This window comes from Protomyctophum parallelum, assembly GCF_964188405.1.
Source record: "Protomyctophum parallelum genome assembly, chromosome: 1".
Taxonomy (NCBI): domain Eukaryota; kingdom Metazoa; phylum Chordata; class Actinopteri; order Myctophiformes; family Myctophidae; genus Protomyctophum; species Protomyctophum parallelum.
In genome coordinates, this window is record NC_139697.1 from 81,236,406 (window position 1) to 81,259,548 (window position 23,143).

Genomic DNA, 23,143 nt, shown 5'->3' on the forward strand with positions numbered 1-23,143 from the left:
GCTGGAACTAAATCAACAGCACACTCTAAATTGGGCCTCACTGTCAATGTATTTTGTTTTGTCGCATTGCTATTTCTCAAAACAATTCATCATTAGAACCAATTTCTAGTCTAGACCAAACTCAACAAAAAATCTGGAAATCTTGACACAAACCCAATCAAAATGCAAAATTACCAATGGCAACTGGCTGACAATTGTAAAACCTATTACTGCGTCACATGAGCGTCACACTGGATAATTTTACTTAGTGCTCACAATGGAAATAATCCTGGCTGAAGGGAGTTGCTGGCTGTGTAGGTGATTTAAATTTGAATTGACTGGGAGCTTAAGAATATGGTGTGGGCGGACATCCTACCTTCTTTCTGTAGGTGATTTAAACACTATTTTAGGTCTGACTGAGATGTCTTGAGGGTTACAATCATTTGGATTATGCAACAAGTCGATCAATTTATTTCAGCAAACAAAAATGCCTAAACCCGATGGCAAATAAATTGGTTCAATAGTAATTATGAGAATTTATAAAGAAACCCGGAGTCTTGTTCACGATTGAGGAGAGGACGGAGAATCGGAGTGGCAGGGCCGGTATTGCAGTCGCTGTACTGCACTGTTGACTGATGAAAAGAGAGCTGAGACAGACGGCAAAGCTCTCCGTCTACTGAGCAATCTTCGTTCCTACTTTCACCTATGGTCATGAAGTGTGGGGTCATGACCAAAAAAATAAGGTTGTGGACACAAGCAGCCGAAATTAGTTTCCTCAGATGGGTGGCTGGCATCTCCCTTAGAGAGAGGGTGAGAAGTTCAGTCACACGGGACAGACTTGGAGTAGAGTCACTGCTTCTTCGCTTGGAAAGTAGCCAGCTTAGGTGGTTCGGGCATCTGGTTAGGATGCCTCTCAGGAGTCTCTCTAGGGAGGTCTTCGATGCACGTCCTGATGGGATGAGTTGGAGGGTTTAGATCTCCAATATCTGACGGGATCGCCTCGGGATCCCCCAGGAGGAAGTTACAAATGTTGCTCTGGGGAGGGAAGTCTGGAGCTCTCAGCTGTTTCCCCCCCAGCCACTCTACGGATAAGCAGTTGAAGATGGATAGATGGTGGAAACCCACAATTCTGAACTTTGCGCCTCTCATGGCTAAGTCTTCAGCTGCTCCTGTGAGCTAAAATGACATACCACGGTGGCGACAGCTGTCATTTTAAACAAATTCTCACCACCACCAATTTAACTGTTTACATTTGGGCTATGAATAGTTTTGGGCTATGAATAGCTAGATTAACAGCTTCCTTTTCTCATCAGGGCCCGCACACACCCTGATGTTAAGCTATGTTTTATTCTAAGATGTATTGGGATCAACGGATCACCAGCCACGCCTGGTGCTTCAAAGGCAAATCAGAAAAAAGACAGATATGTAAAAGACAGTACTGTACTTAAGTTCAATTTTGAGTACTGAATATTTGTACTTTACTTGAGTATTTCCAATACTTTTACTTCACTACATCTCAGAAGTAATTATACTCTTACTCGACTACAATTATTTGAAAACTGCAGTTACCGATTCCTTTGTAGATTTTGATCATTATTACAAAACATACATTAACCACTAGCCGATCTACAAGCTCACAATGTGCTGTAAGCTTGTAGATCGTCTATTTTCAAAAGATTTGTATAGATTAGACATGGGATATATAATTTGCACTTTTACTTAACGAAGCCCTTTTTCCAATTTAACAAATTATAAATTAATAATGAATTTATTAGTGACTTAAAAATGCGAAAACGCACTCAGGGCACAGTACCCCCTGCGGCCACAAGGGGGGGGGGGGGATATCTCAACGGGTAAGAGCTAGTATATATAATGCTGTTGGACGTGCTGTGGCTCTCTATGTAATGTCAGCCGGTGAGTCTGGCTTTGGAGACTGCATATATAGGGGGAACAGTCGGTAGCGCTGTCGCCTCACAGCTAGAAGGTCCTGGGTTCGATTCCCACCGTGGACGATGTGGGCGCTGGGGGCGTGTTCTCTCCTCCACATCATCAGCGCTCATACCCTAGGTGGGGTTGGCAAAAGGGCCTTTCTGTGTGGATGTTGCATGTTCTCCCTGTGTCCCCTACAGTTACAAAAGAATATGCTGTAATCCTGGTCTCTATACTGCCTGCCCCTGGTCAGCTGATGGAAGGGAAAGGAACTGGTTGGAATAATGTGTTCCTACCAGGGAAACATTTGATTGTTTTAGTAGTTTGGCTTTAGTTCAACTAGACTTGATGCAACTTGGGAACCTATTAATACCCGTTGTCAACTTGTCATAGCACCCGTTTTAACTGTCTGTCTGTGTCCCACATGGAGATCTCTGTATCCGTCTGTCTGCCTGTGTGTGAAGAGTGCAAACTGAAAAGTGGACTGGTAATCATTTGTGGGGTTGCCATGGCAATCAATTGGCTGAGGCAGAGGCTGGAAATTTCACAGGTGAGGGGATTTATGCTGATTAGGCCCACTGGCAGAGCCTGAGCAGAGCCTTTTGTGGTGGGTCTGGAGAACCATGGGTCCGACCGACTCGATACCGGGCACTGCACTCCCTGTGGGGGTGTGGAACGCGTGTCGAATTAGAAGTCAGTGGGGAAAACAGTTCTTGAGTTACGTGCATTACAACCGTAAACACACACACACACAGACGTGGCGCACTTCACACGGGTGTGATTTTTCTCCTATGTCCAGCTTTTAGTGTGTGCAAACACAAACTTTGTCTAACACAAACATGAAATGCCACTGACAATAGACAGACAATTTTGAGTGTTTGTGTAAACACAAACATTGCAGACGAAGGTGAGGACGCAAATTCTGATAGGCGAGAATGAGATGATGTATAATGATGTACGATAAGAGCACCCCTCACTTCACACAGGTGTGATTTTTGTATTTCACGTCAATGGGGCCGTGATTGGGCTTCAACCTTTCCCAAATTTGGAGTTCAGAATATACAGTACAGGTACACTGCAATGTCAGAGATCCACATTGGAGCCACACTGTTCCCATGTGGATCCCCATTATTATTTTATTTAGACCCTCCATATTTGGGCTAAGACCGATGTATAAAGATGATGTCAACATGACATTATCAGGCCCCATCTGGAGTTTTGTTCTAGGCTGATTATGAAGGTGCTATATGAGGTTAAAACAAGGTTCAGTGATTCTCAACAAAACTCTAGTTCAGTGATTCTCAATCAGACTCTAGTTCAGTGGTTCTTAAACTGGGATCCAGATTCCAGGGACCCCCAGGGGCCCTTGAGGAGTTACAGGACTAACTCACTAAACTCAGTGTGTATACATTGAAACAAATGGACCTGTAAGGGCTCAGAGTTAGGATTTTATAGTATAGATTGCAGACCCAGAGATAGAACTTTGTATCAAATGTGGGTCCTTGGCTTAAATGCCCATCAAACTAGGCCTCCTTGAAATGAAAAAAGGTTTCACTGCTTTAGTTCAATCTTGGCAAGAGTATTGAGGCACCACAGCCAGGTTCATGAATCAAATACCTCATGGCTGGTGTTTGTATAGCATTCCACCAAGTAGACTGTTTAAATAAGGAATTATGATATACTGCTGGGAGGCCATTTAAACAGATGTCAACAAACCCAGGTTCAGTAAAGCAGGCCAATACATTTCATAAGATCGTTCCCCGTTCCAGGTGCATCTGTGAAGAGGTTCTCTCAGATAAGTTTCAGCTATTCATCTTTTGTACGAGGGGGCTCCGTAGGAGGCCAGCCATCTAGAAGAGGGTCTGGGACAAACAGACCCACACCTGTCTTGAGTCTGTGTGCCTGTGCATGTTTGTCCGGGGCTATTCTCACAAACCATTCAAAACGGAATGAATGGCGGTTTGGTTTTTGTTTCACATTGTTTTTTGTTGGGCAGAAACCTCCTATCTCCATATTCAGATGTGTGTGTGTCTATTCGTAAATGAAAGCCCCACTTGATCACACTACAGCTTCACACAAAAGGATAAAAAGTAGCAAGCTGTAAACGTGGCGCAAAGTGGCGTGTTTCCAGCTTGTAGATCTGCTACTTTTCCACAGGACAGAGATGATACATAGCTTACAAAACACACAACAGGAAGACCTACAGTATATTAATATAATAAATCAAGACTATTTTATATTCATTGATTATAACTTAAACCAAATTGAAGTGCAGTCTCGACCGTTGGTGACGTTTCACATAAATCATTCCGAAATGTGCACAGGTCAGGAATGAGGTAAAACCGTGTTTTGGCGACGCCAGACTACATTGGTAATCTTTGATCAGAACAATAGACTGGGAAATCTATGTTTTGGTCTTTTTTTTAAGAGCATAATTTAGCTGTGCAGCACCATCTGCAGTTCTGGAACACACACACACACACACACACGCACACACACACACACACACCCCACCCCACATGCACTCAACTAAAGTGCCCCCACTTGACCCACACACAGTACACTTCAGCAGTGCCAGACATCCAATTAAAGCAGGTTCTTCATCAGTGGGCGGTAGTCAGTTGGCAGTAGTCTGATGACAGACCACATCATAACAATGTGCAAGACAGCTGTGAAAAGTAGAGTCATGACTCATGACCATAAAACATTTTAGGATAGGCAAGGACAGCGTTTGTGGGACAATTTGACAGGAGTAACATGGTATGAAGAGAACACTATAGTTACAGTATGTTGTCTGTTGATGGTCCCTGCATAGCAGTAATACAACTAATGGTGTCCTAAGTCAACCTGAAAAGACAGAAAACTACCCACCTATCTCAACATTACAATTATAGGCAAATGGACTCTTTTGGCTTTTTTAAACAACCTAATACACTGTCTAGAAATTACATAATCAAAACGCAATTTAAAAACATTTCAAAAATAGTAAAATATGTAATATAACAAGAAAAAAAAGTCAACAGAAGGAACAGTCCTGCCTGATTTATTCTTTGTCAACAAAGTGTCATCTCCCCCAAACAGGTATTGAAAAGAATGCTGGCGTCCACACTTTGAAAAATACGTTATTTTTGCAGAGTGGTGTGTCGCATGACATTTAAACTACCCACTTTTGCTGCCACAAATCAAGGCTCCTACTTTAGTCAGGAATAATTTACAGACCGAGCCCAACACCCTTTCAACTATGCCTGAATTTAACCCATTAAGACCTGAGGCAGATTATACAAATGTCTTCTAAATAAGTTTTCTGAAAAACGTATGTTGATATATCAGTGGTGTTTAACTAAAACCGGCCTAAAACAAAAAGTATTGTATTTGGCCCCAGACCCCCATTTTAAATACTGGTTCCAGGGACCCCAGAAGCAAATATTTGAGTTATATGAAAAATGTGTACAAATGTTCAAGATTTTTGAAAAATAGCAGATCTACAAGCTCACGAGGTGAGGTGATGCGATATGAACTTGTATAGCTATTTTTGAATAGCCAAAGTACAAAATAATGGATCGAGCTTAGATCTGAGAAGTAGAGAAAAATAATCCTGCACACTGTCTTCACTTAGTTAGATTTATTGAGCAACGTTTTGGTCCTTCAGACCTTCATCAGGCATAAAGAAGAACTGACAAACAGTCAGTATAAGTACAACTCTGGGATCAGCGGGGGCCAATCAGATGCCCCGCATCTGTCAAGCTTAGATCTAAAACAAACCCCTTACTCCCAGAGCACTGCTAAATTCCCACCAGCGACGGCAACGATTTCTGCCGCTCGGTCTTATCACAAAATGGCCGTGTCCAAGGTATGACTGGCGCTCTGTAAATAAGCCATTTGTGGTCCTGCGAGAGCCCCACTTCATGCTCCAAGAAGCTCAAACCTAGCAGCCGTGTTCGGCAGGAGAGCTCAAAAGCTATAGGAGAAATATAGAAGTACAGACTGTGGCAGCTTATTTGTCTATAGATTTTAGTTCAGAAATAAGCCATGCTGGCCTGGGCGGCTGATGTAACAGTCTGACTCTGGACACAACCTTGGCTGGCAATCCAGTCTGGCAGTGTGCCGAGGGTTCGACTCCCGATCCCGACGGCCTTTACTGCATGTCACCCCCCCCCCCCCCCCCCCCCCCTTACTTTCTTAGGAAGGCATTTAACATTTCATTTTCGAAGACCACACCATGCTCTGCAGCTGCCAACATTCCAATGGTTATCAAAATGAGAAAAATAGCAAAATAGCACCTCCCCTACTGTATTAATTAAATCTCCTCACTGGTAAGCTGTTTCCTTGTTGCTAAAATGGATTGTCAAATGCATTCCACTGTGATTGCACTAACATTATTACAGCCTCCCACCTGTCCACCATTCAATCAAGGAGGGATGACATCACATGGAAGAAAATGGCCCGTCGCTGGATGTCACACCACAGCTTTGTCAGATCAATTTAAAAGGAGGTAAACGAAAAATATATACATTACATACTGTACATTTCCATTCAAATTCAATTAATAATATTATTGTGCCCATTTAACCACTTTCAACCTGGTGTCCCAATTTTCGGCATGTCATTATTGTCACATTTTTCAAATGTCATTATTGTCACATTTTTCTAACACTTACAATCTCACCACTTGAAGTTTGCAGATTGGCCATTTTCTTTTGTTTTTAGCTATTTCACAATGGGGGGGGGGGTGGCACAAACCCCCAGAGAGGCTAGGCTTTGTGGGAAGAACTCTGTCAGGACTTCACTTTCACACCTCAGTCATATGCTGTCACTCTTTTGTTAAGTGGTGCCTAACCGCTCCATTATGCAGCTGTGTGTGTGTGTGTGTGTGTGTGTGTGTGTGTGTGTGTGTGTGTGTGTGTGTGTGTGTGTGTGTGTGTGTGTGTGTGAGAGAACGGACAGGTGCAACACCTCACCAATACCGCTTGATGGCACTGTTGAGCAGCCACACAATTCAATTCAATGGGCTTTATTGGCATGAGAAAGCATACATTTACATTGCCAAAGCAGAAAGAACAATACAACAATACAGCAATACAATCAAAACAAAAAGTATGTACTTTGAAGGTCAGGATCTTCAATAGATCAATTTCTATGTACCAAGATCACTCGATGCAGGTATAGTGCAGGAATATACACAATGATGAGTCTTTAGGGTGGTTGTGTTCCATTTGATATCCTCCTCCTATCACAGCAGCTCACAAATCTTGCTGCTGTGCCACACACACACACGCTGCAGTGACAACAGTGACACTTGGTGGTCAACAAACGCCATTTCCGTACTCAGACATATAGCCGGTACTCGGACATAGGAACACACATTGCAGCCAGGCCGGAATAGGAGTGGCTAGAACCACTCAAAAACGCATTATGCTCACAATGCATCTAATTGCATTATGAGCTTACAGATCTGCCACTTTAGCTTTTAAAGTTATTGAACCAATGAAAAGTATTTGTTCTTTTTTCTATTTCCTGTAAAGTAACAGTGACGACATTAGACATTTTTCCAGGGAAGGGGCATCAACATGAGGAAACCAATCCCCCCCATGGTGTGCATGTCATCCCATCTGACAGGTGGAAGACTGTGATAATGTTAACCCATTCAGCTCAGGTTGAAAAAAAGTAAGACTAATATCAGAATGGTCTCCCTGTCCCGTCTACAGCTATTGATAGTAAGATACTACTGTATGTGTGGACATTGTGCAGTTTGTGAATGAAGCATAAATGCACAAATCACAATACGTGGTGTTCAGTGGTGAGTGGTGATGGTACCGTAAGTCTCCATTGACCAAACGAACATAGTGATCTTTATAAATAATTCAGCTAAAAGAACAGCAGTGCTTCACAAGATCAATGTTGGTGCCACTAAGAGATTAACTGATGAGAAGAATGTGCTTTTATATGCAAAACCAACCAAGTACCATCCAACTTTAAGTTTCACTGCAGGCATTTCCTGGCTGTGCAAACTGTTGTGTTTGTTCATGACCGGAGGTGGCTCCGTTTTGTGATGTTATGCACATAACAAAGTGCCGTCAGCTGTGATTGGTCTACTTTTGAGAGTACAGACAAGTCCTGTAAAAAAGAAAAAAGAGCTATATTCTTTAGACAGTCTCGAATTCAAGTTCAAGTGAACACAATATTTTCGGGTATGATACACAGGCACACAACACAACCAAGTATAAGTGAGGAGTAAGGTTCCCCACACTCACTTGAAAGTGAAGTCACTTGAAAGTAACTTGAAAGTAGTGTCTGAGCTGCAGAATTGATGGTTGTAGTTTAAAGTCTGATTTATACTTCCTCATGCGCAAAAAAATAACATCTACAAGATAAATTAAGCACAAGGCAGCCATTATGCTCTGGGGTTTCCCAATTGCTAGACCAAAATTCAGATCCACAGAGTTCTTTCTATCAGATTGTTGCTGTAATAGAAGCATATGGCATTACCTTTCCACAGGGCATCCTTGGTAATAAATGCAGTAGGTTCTTGTACGTGTTTCCATTTTTTTAAGTGCATCAGGTCTGCAGTGGTGGTTCTATCTGCTTGTACACGGCCCTAGGGGCAAACATGGAAAGTTAACACGGAACGTTTCCATAAAATGAATGGAAAACTGGCTGCAGATGGCCTAGTGGTTATGGTGCATACCACATACAACATAGGCTCTAATCATATAATGCAAGCCGCAGGTTTGATTCCCGAGCCCGTCGACCTTTGGTGCATGTTATTCCCCGTCTCTCTGCCCGTTTCCTGTCATTCGACAGCATTTGTATATTAGTGGGCATGTGTAAAGAGCATTGAGAAGTATTCATGGGGTGTCTGAGTGGAGCTGGGGTTAAGTTCCTGTCTGCCACAGCAGAGACTGGGGTTTGAATCCTCTGCGGTGCATCCGACCAGACCTGGTGTTCTAAGAAACACAATTGACCCGGTTAATGGGGGGGATGCCGAGTTGTTGTGAGGGAGGACCTGTCACTGCCATTAGTCACTCCTACAGGACTGTTTGGCTAAGGAGACAAAGAATAGCATGTTCCTCTGCATGTGTTATGCCCTCCAGGTCAAACTGCTCACCGTCGTGTGAAAGGAAGCGTCTGGCGACCTTGCGTGTATCGAAGACACAAGGTTGTGAAAATCCCGACCAAACTGTAGGGCTCAGCAGTGACAGGATTACATGAGAGAATTGGTGTGAGAATCTGGGAGAAAATGAAAAAAATAAAAAAATAAAAACATGTAAGAAAGATTACTCCTCGCAGGCCGCTATGGTGAGATTCCCAATCACATGCATGTTGCTGTCACAGCTGCTCCCCATTTGATTTCCCAAGGGTCTGAGTGCTTGTTTCACATTTTTGGAAGTCTCATCTTTCATTCTAGACATGCGTGTCTAAGGTTAATCCACTTCTACCTCAGAGGGGTAAGCGTCAACCTTGCCATATGTTTACCACTCAACATAAAAACTGTCAACAACCCCAATCCCACCATTAGAGTCAGTTGAAGGCAGGCCGCGTTAGCCACTTGTTCTGCGCTTTCCACTGCAATGCTACTGTGAATTGTAACTATTGGCCTACATTTCAGCTTGTGGTATTCTATAATATCTTTCATTCCACGACAGCAATAAAAACAGCAACACACAAACACTTTCATCTTTAAATGAGCTTAGTTGCCACTTGCTTCTGTGGCGTTTGGCAGACAGCTGACATTGACACACTGGCAGTAAATAATGACTCAGTCTGGACAAGACATAACCGTCAATATGGCACACCTGCGGGTGTGAAGGCAACATCTCATCTTAATTGCATTGTTAGAAGTGGGTGCCTTTCAATATTGCATCCCACTTCTCAATACCACTCAACTAAATCCATGAATGAGCCAGCATCTCTAAAAAAGGTGCCCATCACCGTTCAAAGCAAAGTCAGACATACGCAGGTACCTCTGATCTTTGATGAGTTACTTTGTGCAGCACTCGAAGATGTACAAGCAGAACATAGTTTTATGAACATTAGTTATCTAACACGCTCACTGTCTTACAGTGAGCTTAAAATTCCACGAATGAACAGTGAACAAGCAAAGATTGCTTTCATCTTTTACGCTCCAGACAAATGGATGGTGCCAAATTTTCTGAATAAAGGTGCTAGAGTGCCAAGCAGATGAGGGAGATTTTATTCTGACAAAGCTCGCCTTCCCTTCCCCAAAAGAACGTGAAGCTAAATCTTTCATTACTACATCGCGCTAATAGGTCTAAGTCTGATCTCTTTAGAAGCATTAATATTGTAACCGAGATGCATCATGAGATACATCAGCGTTATGATCAATCTGCACGGATGCAGCGTAGATTAAGAGCAAAAAATAACATTTTGTCGGGCCGTAAACAAGGAAGTGAATCGTGCGCACGCACCCAAACAGGTCGGGAGGAGCTGAGCAAGGCGCTGCCTAGCAACGGCCGTTTCAAAAAAATATTTTAGCACTTTTATATAGATAAAAAAAAGACCATAAGACGTGCTCACACGGTTTAATTTTGCCTGTTAAGAATAAGAAACAGGCCAAACATTTTACCTAATTTGGTGAAAACATTTGATGTGGGGTGTCTTCCTAGGACCTAGGCCTACTGGGAGTGTGCATACAAAGTGTGACACCAATCAGTCCAGCAGTGTGTCTGAGACAGAAAACATAATCTTAAATAAATGAAGACACCTGCAGAACGGATGGCAACGATTTCCACATGTACTGTAAGTTGTGATTGGAAAAAGTAGATTTTGAACATTTGAGTCACTGTGAACTTACATTATGCATAGTATGCATTCTTCTCTGCTCTAAAATGGACTTCTCAAATTCTATGTCACACAATGCCAACCTCGAAGTAAGGCAAAGCCATTACACTACTTAAGATGGCCGGTAATTTGTTTTTGGAGTAATGAAGTCTATGCAGAACTTTTAATTGTGTTAACCGTTAACCACTATTGGCTGAGCAGTGAATTCAGGGCAAACTCTCATCCTATAAGTCCTCAGAGATCTTTGACTAATTCATTACGCTAAGCTCCTTTGAGTTTGGCAGTCAACAGCTCAATCTGATCATTGAAGAGGGATATAAATTGGGAAACTTCATTAGTTAAATTTTCTTTCCCGTTATCCGCCTGGTATGAACAATAAACCAAATATGGACTATTCTGGGAAAGAAATGGTGTCATAATGCACCAGCTGTCTGAGTTCTTGATACTCTATAGGCAGTGTTCCTGCATTGACCCACTATAGTTTCTCAAATGTTTGGCATCTAAATGTCTCTTAAACATTTACACGATTTGGTTCTAAAACGACTAACATTTTAAATATAACGCTTATTCACAATTGGTCATGAAAAAGTATAAGAAATAAAAATATCTTTCAACTGTCTGTGCTAGGTAATAATAAAATAATTATAATAAAACTTTATTTGTATAGCACCTTTCATGACATGAAATGCAGCTCAAAGTGCTTTACAGAACAATGGAGAATAAAAGAAAAGCAAGGCAACGACATTAAAAAACAAGCAGTAATGCAGTACAGTGAGGACATGAAAAATAAAAAATAAAAGATCAATTAAAGGCAATGTTGTAGAAGTGGGTCTTGAGCTGAGCTTTAAAAATGTCTACAGAGGCTGGCTGACGAAGGTACAGTGGGAGCTTGTTCCATGCCGAAGGTAAGGTACAGTGCAGTCCAATTCTATGGATTGGCAGGACATTCAAAGGAATGCTAAGCACATACTGTAATAGGCCCACCAGGCCTATTACAAGAGATGATTTCACTGTTATGTTTGTCACTCCTTTACACTCTCTCCACCCCAAAAAGTATATTAAATTAAATAAACAGACAGACAGTTCTGGAACATCTCTTTTGGACAGTTCCCGTCAAGTTCAAGATTATCAAAAGGCTACGTGTGGCCAAAAGATAATCATCTGGGGAGGGGAGAGTCAGGGGTGCGTAACGTTAGTCCGACGTCCCAATAATTCGACACCCATAAATCCGGGATGCCACAAAGTGACCATCAGCCAAATTGAATAGTCGACAGCTCTGCCGATTAATAATGGATTAATTACCCCCCCCCCCCCCCCCCCTTTGTAAACCTTTGTGGAGATCTTCTCAGTTCTCATTGTATGCTAGTTACTGCCATTCAGGATGGAAAATTAAATCCATTCGGATTTGGGGAGAAGTAGTTTCATAAGGGGCTGGTATGAAGTACTTGATATAAAGAGAACATGTTCAGTTCACTAGTCTACACTCTACTCTACACCTGCCTTCATTTCATCTGATTGTCTGTCTGGCAGGCACTTAACAAGCGATCGTTAACTGTCTGTTAGAAAGAGGGGCAGAGAGTGGCTTTGCTCAACTTGATTTATACTTATATTCTCCACTCTGATGAAGGTACATGTTCGATATATCATGCAGCCTTACTTATTAGCCTATAGTTTGGCTATATTAAAATCGATTTCGGAGACTCCGACAATTAATCGGAAAATCGATTAATCGCCGGCATCCCTAAATCCGACTACCCAAACCCAATATTCCGACCATAGAGCCCCATACGAACCCAAAGTTCTAACCGCACGCCGGAAGCCACGGGTGAGTCTTAACCGACCACATAGTCGGACTAAGACGTGAGAGTCAGAGCAGCAAAACGTTTGAACCCAATGGGAATTTATATATTGTAAAGTGATAATACAATTAAAATCAGACCTGTCTGAAGTGAGTGGTACTGTACTGTACTGTACTGTACTGTACTGTACTGTACTGTACTGTACTGTACAAGCGCTCCTCCCTGGCCTGTGTGTGTCTGTGTCTGTGCGTTAGGCTGTGCAACAGTGACACTTGGTGGTGAACAAACGCTATAGCGCTATTTTCGTGCTCGAACAGACCCAGGGACACACATAGCCGTCTATAGGAGTGGTTGCACCACTCAAAAATAGTCAACTTATAGGCCTAGATCTTGAGCAAAGGGTGTCAGCTGGACACACTTCAATGTTTACCTGTAGGCTCTTTTAACAAGAGCAGTAAGCCCATCTGACTGTTACATCGTTGTCGCATGCATTGTTATCAAAATTAAATTGCCCTGTGAGATTATTAACGGCTGCCAATTTTAATCAGAAAACGAACAAATTACATCAATGTCAGATTAGCCAAGTAGTCCAGACCATTTTGTTCTTGTTTTTACTTTGTTTCTCGTCTAGAGGAACATGATGAATTGATGGAGTGAATATAATGACTTCATAGTGATGCATGTATGCTTCATCTAAATTCAATAGACTAGCAGACATGCCACCCATTAGAATCTGACTTCAGGGAGACCCCCAAGGCTGTCTGATTCATACAGTTGTGAGGGGGTGGAACAGATCATGGTGATCTTTTATAACATTATTTATGGTAAAAGAAAACCACAGAAAGAGTACTGTACAGAAAATGATGTTGATTATGTCTAGCTTAGTTTAGCTGTGGGCAAACAATTTTGCCCAAAGTGTGATAATGTGTTAGCAAACAGAATTTGGTCTATATAGTTTAACATCTATTGCTCCAACTTTGGGCTTTAGCAATGAAATATACAGGCATAAAATAAATCACCCTGTCTGGCATGAAGCATGCACCGCCCATTACCTCTTATCCATGTTCACATCAAGTTTCATGGTCATGGTCTATGCGAGAACCAATATAATGTATTAAAATGAATAGATAAAACAACTCAGGCTCAGCTGGATTTTTGGTGGGTGTCCATAAGTAAGTAAATCTCAAGACATTGAACACCAGTGTTACCCAGTTTTGCAAGATAAATAAGCAGGTCTAGGAAAACAAGCCCAAAAGAAGTGACTACTAGGGCACTACATGAGTACTTTAAAGTTAAACCATTATAGATCTAAAAGCTCATAGTCATGTGGTGAGCTTATAGATCTGCTATTTAAAAATAAATCTTGGAAGATTTTTAAAAACATTCTAGGAACGCCAGGCTCCACCCCTGGCACAAAAATATAAATATACAAATATTTGGAAGCAAGATTCCAATTTTTATCAAGTCTGCAATCGGATTTGCCTGATGTCTGATGGCATACAACACTTGTACTACTAGTGTTAGGTATTTTTTCTTTTTTCATCCTTTTCACTCCTCTTAAACCCAGTTCCTCACTTAGGCTGCTCTTCGCCAGGACTGAGCCCTCCCCAGCGCATCAGAAATCACACAATGACACAATGCATTCTGGACTGGTTAATGTGGTTGTCAGGTCTGTCTCCGGGATGCTCACTAAGTGCTCTGCCATAAGATAGAACACTAGATGGGATTTCACGAAAGCTTCTGTTTTACCAACAGATATTAGAAAGGTTTGTTTGTCGTTTGCTTTTCACAATGGTTGGGTGGGGGAAGAATCTATCTGCGTGAATTCTAATCTAAGTTTAATGATAACCTTCTGATTGCCAACACACTATTTTCTTCTGTTTTTCAAGGTGCACAGGTTTAAACTTTCCATCATCCAATTCCAACAATATCACACAATCGTGTGTGTGTGTGTGTGTGTGTGTGTGTGTGTGTGTGTGTGTGTGTGTGTGTGTGTGTGTGTGTGTGTGTGTGTGTGTGTGTGTGTGTGTGTGTAGCCGTGTACGTGTGTGCGTGTGAGTGTGTTTTACTGGTATGACTGTAATTGATGAAATAAGATAGTTTGCTGGCTAAACTTTATCGGGCAGAAATACTGTTTTAAAGGAAGACTTAAATTCTGTATAAGCGGATATGCACAGCCTCTGGGCCAGATAACTCCTAGATAACAATGAATTTGGTCAGGATTCTTTGGGAGCCGTTTCATGCTGCAGCTCGCTTGGTCTTCAACCAGCCAAAATTCTCACCCGTCTCCCCCCTTCTCCGCTCCCTCCACTGGCTCCGGGTCGCTGCCTGCACAGAATACAAAACTCTGATGCTGGCATTCAAAGCAACCAAAGGTATGGCTCCCCCATATCTTACAAGTATGTTCGAACCCTACAAATCCTCCCGCGCACTCAGATCAGCCAACGCAGGGAAACTGAAGTACCTTCACTAAAAACGCCGGGACAACGCTCCACACGTCCCAAACTCTTCTCCCTTCTGGCTCCAAAACTATGGAATGCACTTCCCATTACAATCAGAACTGCAGCCTTACTCCCAATCTTCCGCCGTAGTCTGAAAACCCACCTGTTCAGACATCATGGCCCGTAGCACTTGCCCTAGCACTTTATGTAGACTTAGATAGCATTTTATGCAGACTTATAGCATGTTACATAGACAGCACTAGAATTGCATTTTATGTAGTCATAGCACTTTATAGTACATATGTATAGTATGTATGGTTTATATATATAGTTTCATTATAGATACTCCCCCCGTTACGTTCTTAGCTTACGCATGTTTCATGATAACTACTTTTTATGTATGTGATGTATTGCCATGCTTTTTGCTATTGCTTAATGTAAGTCGCTCTGGATTAAGAGCGTCTGCTAAATCCCTAAATTGTAATTGTAATAGTACATTATTCATAAATAGGATCCCAACTAAAGCCCAGACAACACAGTTAAGATCACTAGTTTCACCCTAAAACCATTAAAAGATGGATCTGAACTGGGAGACAAGCCAGCTAATGTGCAATCATTTGCCAGTTAAGAAACATTTTCAACCTAAAGGGTTGTGAATTTGAAGGAAACCAACAAGCTTATTGTATTTCCAGAGAAGAGCGTGGCTTAAGTTTATGTGACTCCTCTCACACGTTTGTCACATTGGGGCTTGTGCTCAGTCGGGAGTAGATGAACAAGATGCTGCAGGCTAAAACTGGACATATTTCTTTAGCTTCCAATTGCAGGCTGATCACTCATGTGGGGGAAAATTGTCCATTTGGATTATTTACTAGTTAAGAGAGACAACTAGTCCTCTCTCCAAGAGGTCTTCCTCCCTTTTCTACTTAGTTGCAACAAAATTATGATATAGAATGATATATATGATATATATATATGCTGCGCTTCCTTGTCAAACGCGGTAGAAGAAGTAATCAATCCATGGGACCCTTTGTGACATGTTTCTTCCATATGAGGATGCATTGGTTATACGGCATCCATAGCAAAAAGCATAACTGGGTCCTCTGGTTAGTGACTGTGATAAAACAACTTTATCGACACACTTGGTTGAGAATAAATTGTTACAATTTCATCCATACCTCCCTAATGTAAAGATGCAATCCGGAACTTCTTTAGACGAATGAACCATTATTTTAACCAATCTGTAGAGCATGTTAATACAGTGCAACTAGCACATCGACATTGTGTTTGTGACAATTAAAAAGAAAGAAAGAAACAAACAAACAAACAAACAAACAATTCATTACTGCATCAAAAGTCATCAACAAACTATACTATAAAAACTGGCCTAAATGTCAAATAATATAAGAAGTAGGCAAAAATCGGCAATATACAGGCTCAGTTGCTTACAGTTGCAGTTACTTCACTTCAGGACATCAAACTTATGTATCTCAGATTTAAAGACAGTATTCAGTTTGGGAACATACTGTATATGAGCTGTTGGAAAGAACCCCGTTGCCATTTCTTTGACTGTCCTAAGCAACCCTAAACACATCCTGTGAGTTAGATTCCTAATCTCACTTGGTTGAGTAGCCCATTTAGATTTGTTTGTGAAATGTCCAATAAATCCCTCCATCCAAATTATGCTTACCGGTAACTAGAAGTAAAATTGCAATTGTGTTAACAAGTTATAATATGCATCCTGTGTTCTTTGGAGGCAGAAACAACATACAGTAAGCACTACTGTAAGTTCTCAGACCAGCAGAGGCCTCTATATGCTTCACCATAGATATGAGCATAATATGACATGCACTTCTGCAGTAACATTTGCACTCAGAGGTGCCCGCTTTAATTATGGCCCTTTCCATCTACCAGGGGTCTGAATGAGTAACGTCTGGCTCTTTGTTGCAACAGATGGCCCTGTTATAGAATATAGACTCATGTCATAAAACTTCATTAAATAATGCCTTTAAATCAAACACGCAACTAAATGCCTGTTCATATGTTAAAAAATGTCATGATTAAATTCTAGAGAAACATTCCCTAAACATTTCCTCAGGTCAGCAGACAGGGGTCTCTTAAATATTCCACCAACAAAAAAAAAAGAGGCTCAGGGGCGACCGTGCCTTTGCTGTCGCAGACCCTACACTGTGGAACAGCATTCCCCGGGCCTCGCAGTTAGGTCTGCTCCCTCCGTTGAGTCTTTTAAATCACAACGTAAAACGTTTTTATATTCACAAGCCTTTGAATCCCCCCATATGATCTTCCACCTTTCTATTTTAGATTATGTTGTTTTAATTGCCTGTTGTTTTATTATAGACAGTCTTCTGCACTGTATTTTACTGTATTGTACTATATTCTGACTTGTGAAGCACTTTGGTACAATGAGAGTTGTTTTTAAATGTGCTATATAAATACAAGTATACAAGTAGCCATCAAGGCTGAGAACCTTGGACAATAATGGTACATTGTGCAATTACATAGCGCCTTCATCCAAGTTGCTTTACCGGCTTACATTCACCCATTCATACACCGATAATAACAACAACAACAACAACTTGAATTTATATAGCGCCTTTCAAGAAACCCAAGGACGTTTTACAATACAGAAAGAAAATAATTAATCGGTTTCCTCCGATGGCGGAGGAAACTGGGAGGAATTAGGGTCTTGCTCAAGGACACTTCAGCAATAACTCTGGGGGAGCCCGGGAACTGGTAACCTCACGGTTCCCATCCTGCTGCTCTACCAGCCAGGCAGCCACTCTACCCCTGATGCACTCCCAATATGTTTTGTGAGTGCATTTTATCTGGATTCACTGACGTTTGTTAGCACACTATCAACTGTTTCCAGAAATAAAAGGCTGCCAGGCTGCAGGACTTCAGCACTAAGCCAATTGATCTTAGCTACGTATATACAAACTGTGCTAGAAATGTGCCGTTTATAACTGATAAGAATCAGTCTACAGCTCAATGTGAGCCTGGGCAGAGCACCTTAATCTTGATTGACTAATGAGTTTAAGTGTATTCAGTCCGGTAAACAATTAAGAGGAAATTATGGTGAGCGAGTGGTAATACACAGGATTGGCATGAGGATATGCCAAACTTTTTTTCAGTTGATATATCACACAATGTGTGAGACTTTGCGTAAGAACAGCACTGGTTGGTTTGTCCAACAGTGAAAATAGTCTGAAATTGGGAGTCTATCTGGTAATCTATCTAGAATCTAGATTATCTGAGCTAAACCCCAAACTAAAAATAACTAAATGTCTAAACTAAATGTCTGAAGAAATTCAGTTCATAAGAAGTCAAGGAGATTTATCAAGAGGCCTTAATTGCACTCTCAGAATCTGTATAAGATACACCCACGCACACACTTTAAAAGAAAATATGCTTTTTAGCAATAAAGGCAACATAGTCATTATAGTTAATTGATAGCCATTAAAGCCATGTTCTCTGGTATAAAATAGTGTGTGTACTGTGTACTCTGCTGATTATAGGGTGTGCCAGCCTGCCAGGCCACGGGTAAAAAATGTGTTGTGCACAACTGGTATGCGTGTGCCTATCAGAAAGAAAACAGTCACTAAGCCCTGGAGCCATCAGTAGGGGTCTTGCACATCACGCCACATGTGCTTCACAAAAGCTTCCTTTCATCACTTAAGGACATCCTCACAATCCAGTCTACAATGTGCATTGCAGCCGCCAAAATACACACCAATGTCTAAGTGCTGATGCATTATGCTTGCAAAACAATATAGGTCAGAGCATGGAGACTAAATAGATAGACAATTCTTAGCAGGATTTCAAAATGTAATAAAGCCATACAGGTATGGTCGATTCAAAACGTTAGCAATGCATGATGTGAAAAGACTATCAGAGGCCAGGTCATGTGGAAGAGTGTAATGGAGACAGTGGTGCACCAATCTTCATGGAGCCCAAGTCTCATGCACTCTCGTTTCCCGTAGAATGATGCACTGCTGCACAGGCAGACAGTGATGGGAATCAAGCATGTTTTTCAAACAATTCCAGTATCTGTCACTAAAACTTGCAAAACTCTCAACCAACATTAGTCCAAACAATAATAAAGGCATTACAATAACAGAGTAACACGTCCTACTTGCCCTGATAAAGACTCCTGTGAGTCAAAGCATGTTGGCGTTTAACTTTTGTAATAAAATAGCTGGATTTTATATTTACCCTCTCCTCATATTTTATACCTTCCTTTGAGTGCTCGGATCGCCGCCTTTTCTTCAACAGAGTAACACTCTCAATATCAGGTTATCTAGTCAAATATGCCATCAATAACATTATAGTCACTCCTACGGATGCCATAATTGGTTTCACTTTTAATTTAGCAGTGCCAAATTAGTCTCAGTGTGAGTCATAGAACATCATAACAGTATGGAGATGATTTAGTTTAACCAAAGGCAAATTGATTAGACTAGAACATGATAATTGGACTGTGACTCTGCTGCTGTCTAGTCTGTCCTCTGTCCATTGTGTAGTACATGGAGTGTTTGCCAAGTCATGGTTTGAATGTAGTTGGCACACTTCCAAGCACAGACCTAAGCCATGTTATGCAACTGACAGCAAAAGAATCCTATGTTTTGCTTAATCACTACATTTGTCACACCTGGCCCACTGTTCACCTATTAGTCATACTCTGTTAAATCTAGTCATCAAGGTTTACTGCGTTGTTGTCCCCTACAGGCATTTATTGTATAAAATGTGCCTACTGCCTCCCATGCTAATAACTTACAGGCTGCATTGGTGCCCCCGTCAGGGCTAAAGAAATACAAATAAACTCTACTCCTCAGTCCTCACTAAGAGTACTACCGATTGTTCAGGTTGTGTTTTGCAATTCAAGAAAACTCCAGAATCGGGTCTAAAGTAACTGATGAACATGGAGAGTGAAAATGTTAAGGCTATCCTTTGTGTCTGCGGGATAACCTTGGCTTTTACAAAACCACAAAGAAGAAAATTATTGTCAGAAAAGCTGGGAAGCGGCCTGGGCCGGCCGACTCCGATGAACTTTGCTGTGTGTCTCCTTCTCCTCCCCCCCCCCCCCCCCCACACACACACACACAATCTCTCTCCCCCATTCCAACTGTTAACCTATCAATAAAAGGCAAACCCCCCCCAAAAAAAGAAAAGCTGGGAAGCATTCAGTGCAATGCAACTGTCCCTTTTGTCATGTCAAATACTGCCACAGTGATGTTCCAGTGGATGGTGTTTTTAATAATGACCCTCTAGTAATAAGCTTATGTATGCTTTATTGATAAATATTCCATCACTAAGTTAAGCTATGCGCGAGAGAATATGAAAAATCAGGCAAAGAATATGTAATTTCTCTGGAGCAAAGCTTTAAAGTAGACATTTTCATGCCAGGAATATTCTGCTCAACAGTTCCATCCATCAATTACACTTTCTATTGAGATTCCCATTACTTAGAAAACTAGACAACGAGAGCGACATGGAAACAGAGTGGTTAAAACTGTGTGTGTGTGTGTGTGTGTGTGTGTGTGTGTGTGTGTGTGTGTGTGTGTGTGTGTGTGTGTGTGTGTGTGTGTGTGTGTGTGTGTGACAGGTAATTTCTCTCCTAGAGATCATCTGAGAAACACTTCAGTGGGAACACAGAACATGGGCCAAATCTCTTGGTGAAAGGACTTCTTACAGCTGTGCCTGCATTGTCCCGGAAGGTGTGTCTGCCAACACTATTAACATTGCCCAGTGCACTGCTTTTAGAAGAATAAGTCTAGTAATAATATCATGAAGGATGCAGTAGTGTTGGTTTGCATTCTGGCAAAGCCCTGCTCAAACCATGTGTTTTTATCATGCAGTAGTAGTAGTACATGATTACTTTGGTAATGAGAGCAGTAGAAGCAAGACAGTCTATTTACAATACATATGTAATAATAATTTTCTTAAAAGTTTGAGAACATAGCCATTAGCTTTCATGCAGTAATATGGGCAGTATTCTATCCGAGAAGGCAGTTAAATGCAGCATGCAGGCCTATACAGATTATTCAAAACTTTGCATGTCAAATTGTTCTGTAGCCTACAAGGTGTGGCTATGTAATGCAGATTATGTTAAATGTGTCAGTCTTATGATTTGGCTTTGTGCCACACTGCACGGTCATACGTTCCGTTTTAAGTAATTGTATAGGCGGTAGGCGCTACACCTAATAGAAACAAAGCAAAGGCAGCACGGTTCTACAACTCAGCTTCTGCCCCATCCATCCATACCCATTATTGTAGTTGCAGGCAGCTTGTTTACTGCATCTGCATTAATGATCAGCGTTTTGTATTCAAAAATAGAAGGGTACATCATGAATCATCTTTAGGATTTATTTATTTTAAACCCATTTAACATTTATATTTATGGGGCAAGGCATTGCATCCTATCCCACCACGCACCGAGGTGACACGTAAAACAATACTTCGGAGTATGGTATGAGTTAAGGAAATAAAACATTTCTCTATAAAAGACCAGTGTACGTGCGTGCGTTTGTCCATTTTCATAACGCAGATCTGACTGCCAGTGAGGACATAAACTACCACTGCAGATGCATGTCTTAACAGACATTTGGCAGAATTGGCACCATCCTTCCAATGCAACACAATGACCCCCCCCCCCCCCATGTGTGTGTGTAGTAGAAGCTGCATAAAGTGTTTAGGGACACATGCACTCACCATTTGACAGAAACGCCACACAGAGCATCAGGACAGCTGCTCCCCTGCAATACCGTGCACCTGACATCGTACAAATCCCAGATGTGTGTAAATCCAGCCGTGAATCGGGAATATATCTCTTCACATATAGCTTCCTTCCTTCCACGCGATGCTATGGCACTGTTGGCAGTACTTCCAGCAGGATCTGAAGTTGGACGACAATGCGCAATATTAGATCTTCTCTCGTGTGTGTGTGTGTGTGTGTGTGTGTGTGTGTGTGTGTGTGTGTGTGTGTGTGTGTGTGTTGCCCCAGTATGTTGCCCCAGTAGGCTACTCCCCGGAATTATAAATGCTGTTAGAATTAGATTGTTGTCCAATATAATTGACCGGGTAGATTAGGTAGGCTATAGACTATAGACTGCGTCTGCACTGAGAGAGGTTTCAGAAAGTTACAGGTCTCTCCAGCAGCTCGATCCTCCCACTTATCCCCTCTCCAAATTGTCTTGAGATGAGAGAGGGGGCTACAACAAGGGGGGTGGTCCTCCAAGTCTGTGGAATTCTATGATTGCACAAAATCAATGCAGACATAAACGACACAGGACGCCCACCTTAAACACTGAATCCTCGTTCGTTCCCACGGGCTTGTCCTCTCGAAACGAGATGGGGACCGAAAAGAAGAAAACCGCTTAAAATTGATTTAGTTCCGTACATGGAGTACAATGGCTGACCGCTGGCGCGACCCACACACACACGGCGAATTAAAAACAATTAAACGTTGGCAGATAATGTTAATGAAAAGGTGAAAAGGGCTACCCGACGGTCCGTGGCGTTCGGGGAGATTGCGTTTTGTTTTGTGGCTCAGCGCAGCGGCATGTCATTCAGTTCAGATGGTAACCGGAGAAATCGCCGGTTTACTTTTGCTTGCAGTCCAATCCAAAAATCAAGTCACTAGTAACGGCGTGAAGTGACACATGTAAATGCAATCTATGCCAAACTGTGCAAAGAAAAGCTACTTACAAAGTTACAAACACGCCACAGCCTAATATACAAAACAAAACATTGCTCGTCTCGCGTGCGCTTCTTAGAAAAGCCCACGGTGGCGTTGATGATCACGCTGATTTCCCCCTGATTTGCATGACTTCCCAAATGAAAAGACACTGACTGACTCAATCCAAAAAGTTCCAGATTCGTGCTGTATTTGGTTGTGTTGCAGTCTTGCAGATAGATAGCATTATAAAGAAAAGTGTTCGCACAGATTTAAAGACAATTCTCGGTCACACAGCTCACTGGAGCATCGCTGCCTGGAGTCCAACAAGCCTTCATTTCATCCCCAGTCTCAGCCACATAACATTAACTGCTTTACTTCATTAATGGTCCTTCAAAGATCTGGATCAACTTCTTCAACCACTGTCGTCTTCTTCTTCCTCCTCCCCGTGCGGTGTGTGAATTGTTCAAGGAACCTGGATTGTGCGCTGCTACATAAACAGTCCT

The 23,143-nt window shown here is 41.8% G+C and overlaps 1 protein-coding gene across 2 annotated transcripts in view; it reads right to left on the reverse strand.

Moving 5' to 3' along the window:
• The window catches only part of tmem132e (transmembrane protein 132E), a 426,995-nt gene extending 403,852 nt beyond the window's left edge, over positions 1-23,143 (reverse strand). The window contains exons 1-2 of one of the 2 annotated variants that reach the window (XM_083774312.1): positions 22,466-23,143; positions 21,674-21,857 (exon numbers count right to left, since the gene is read on the reverse strand). In XM_083774312.1, the coding sequence (XP_083630438.1) occupies positions 21,674-21,740 (67 nt within the window). In that variant the 5' untranslated portion in view covers positions 21,741-21,857; positions 22,466-23,143. Of the gene's footprint in view, positions 1-21,673; positions 21,858-22,260 lie in introns of both variants that reach the window. The other variant, XM_083774311.1, reaches the window with a different exon arrangement.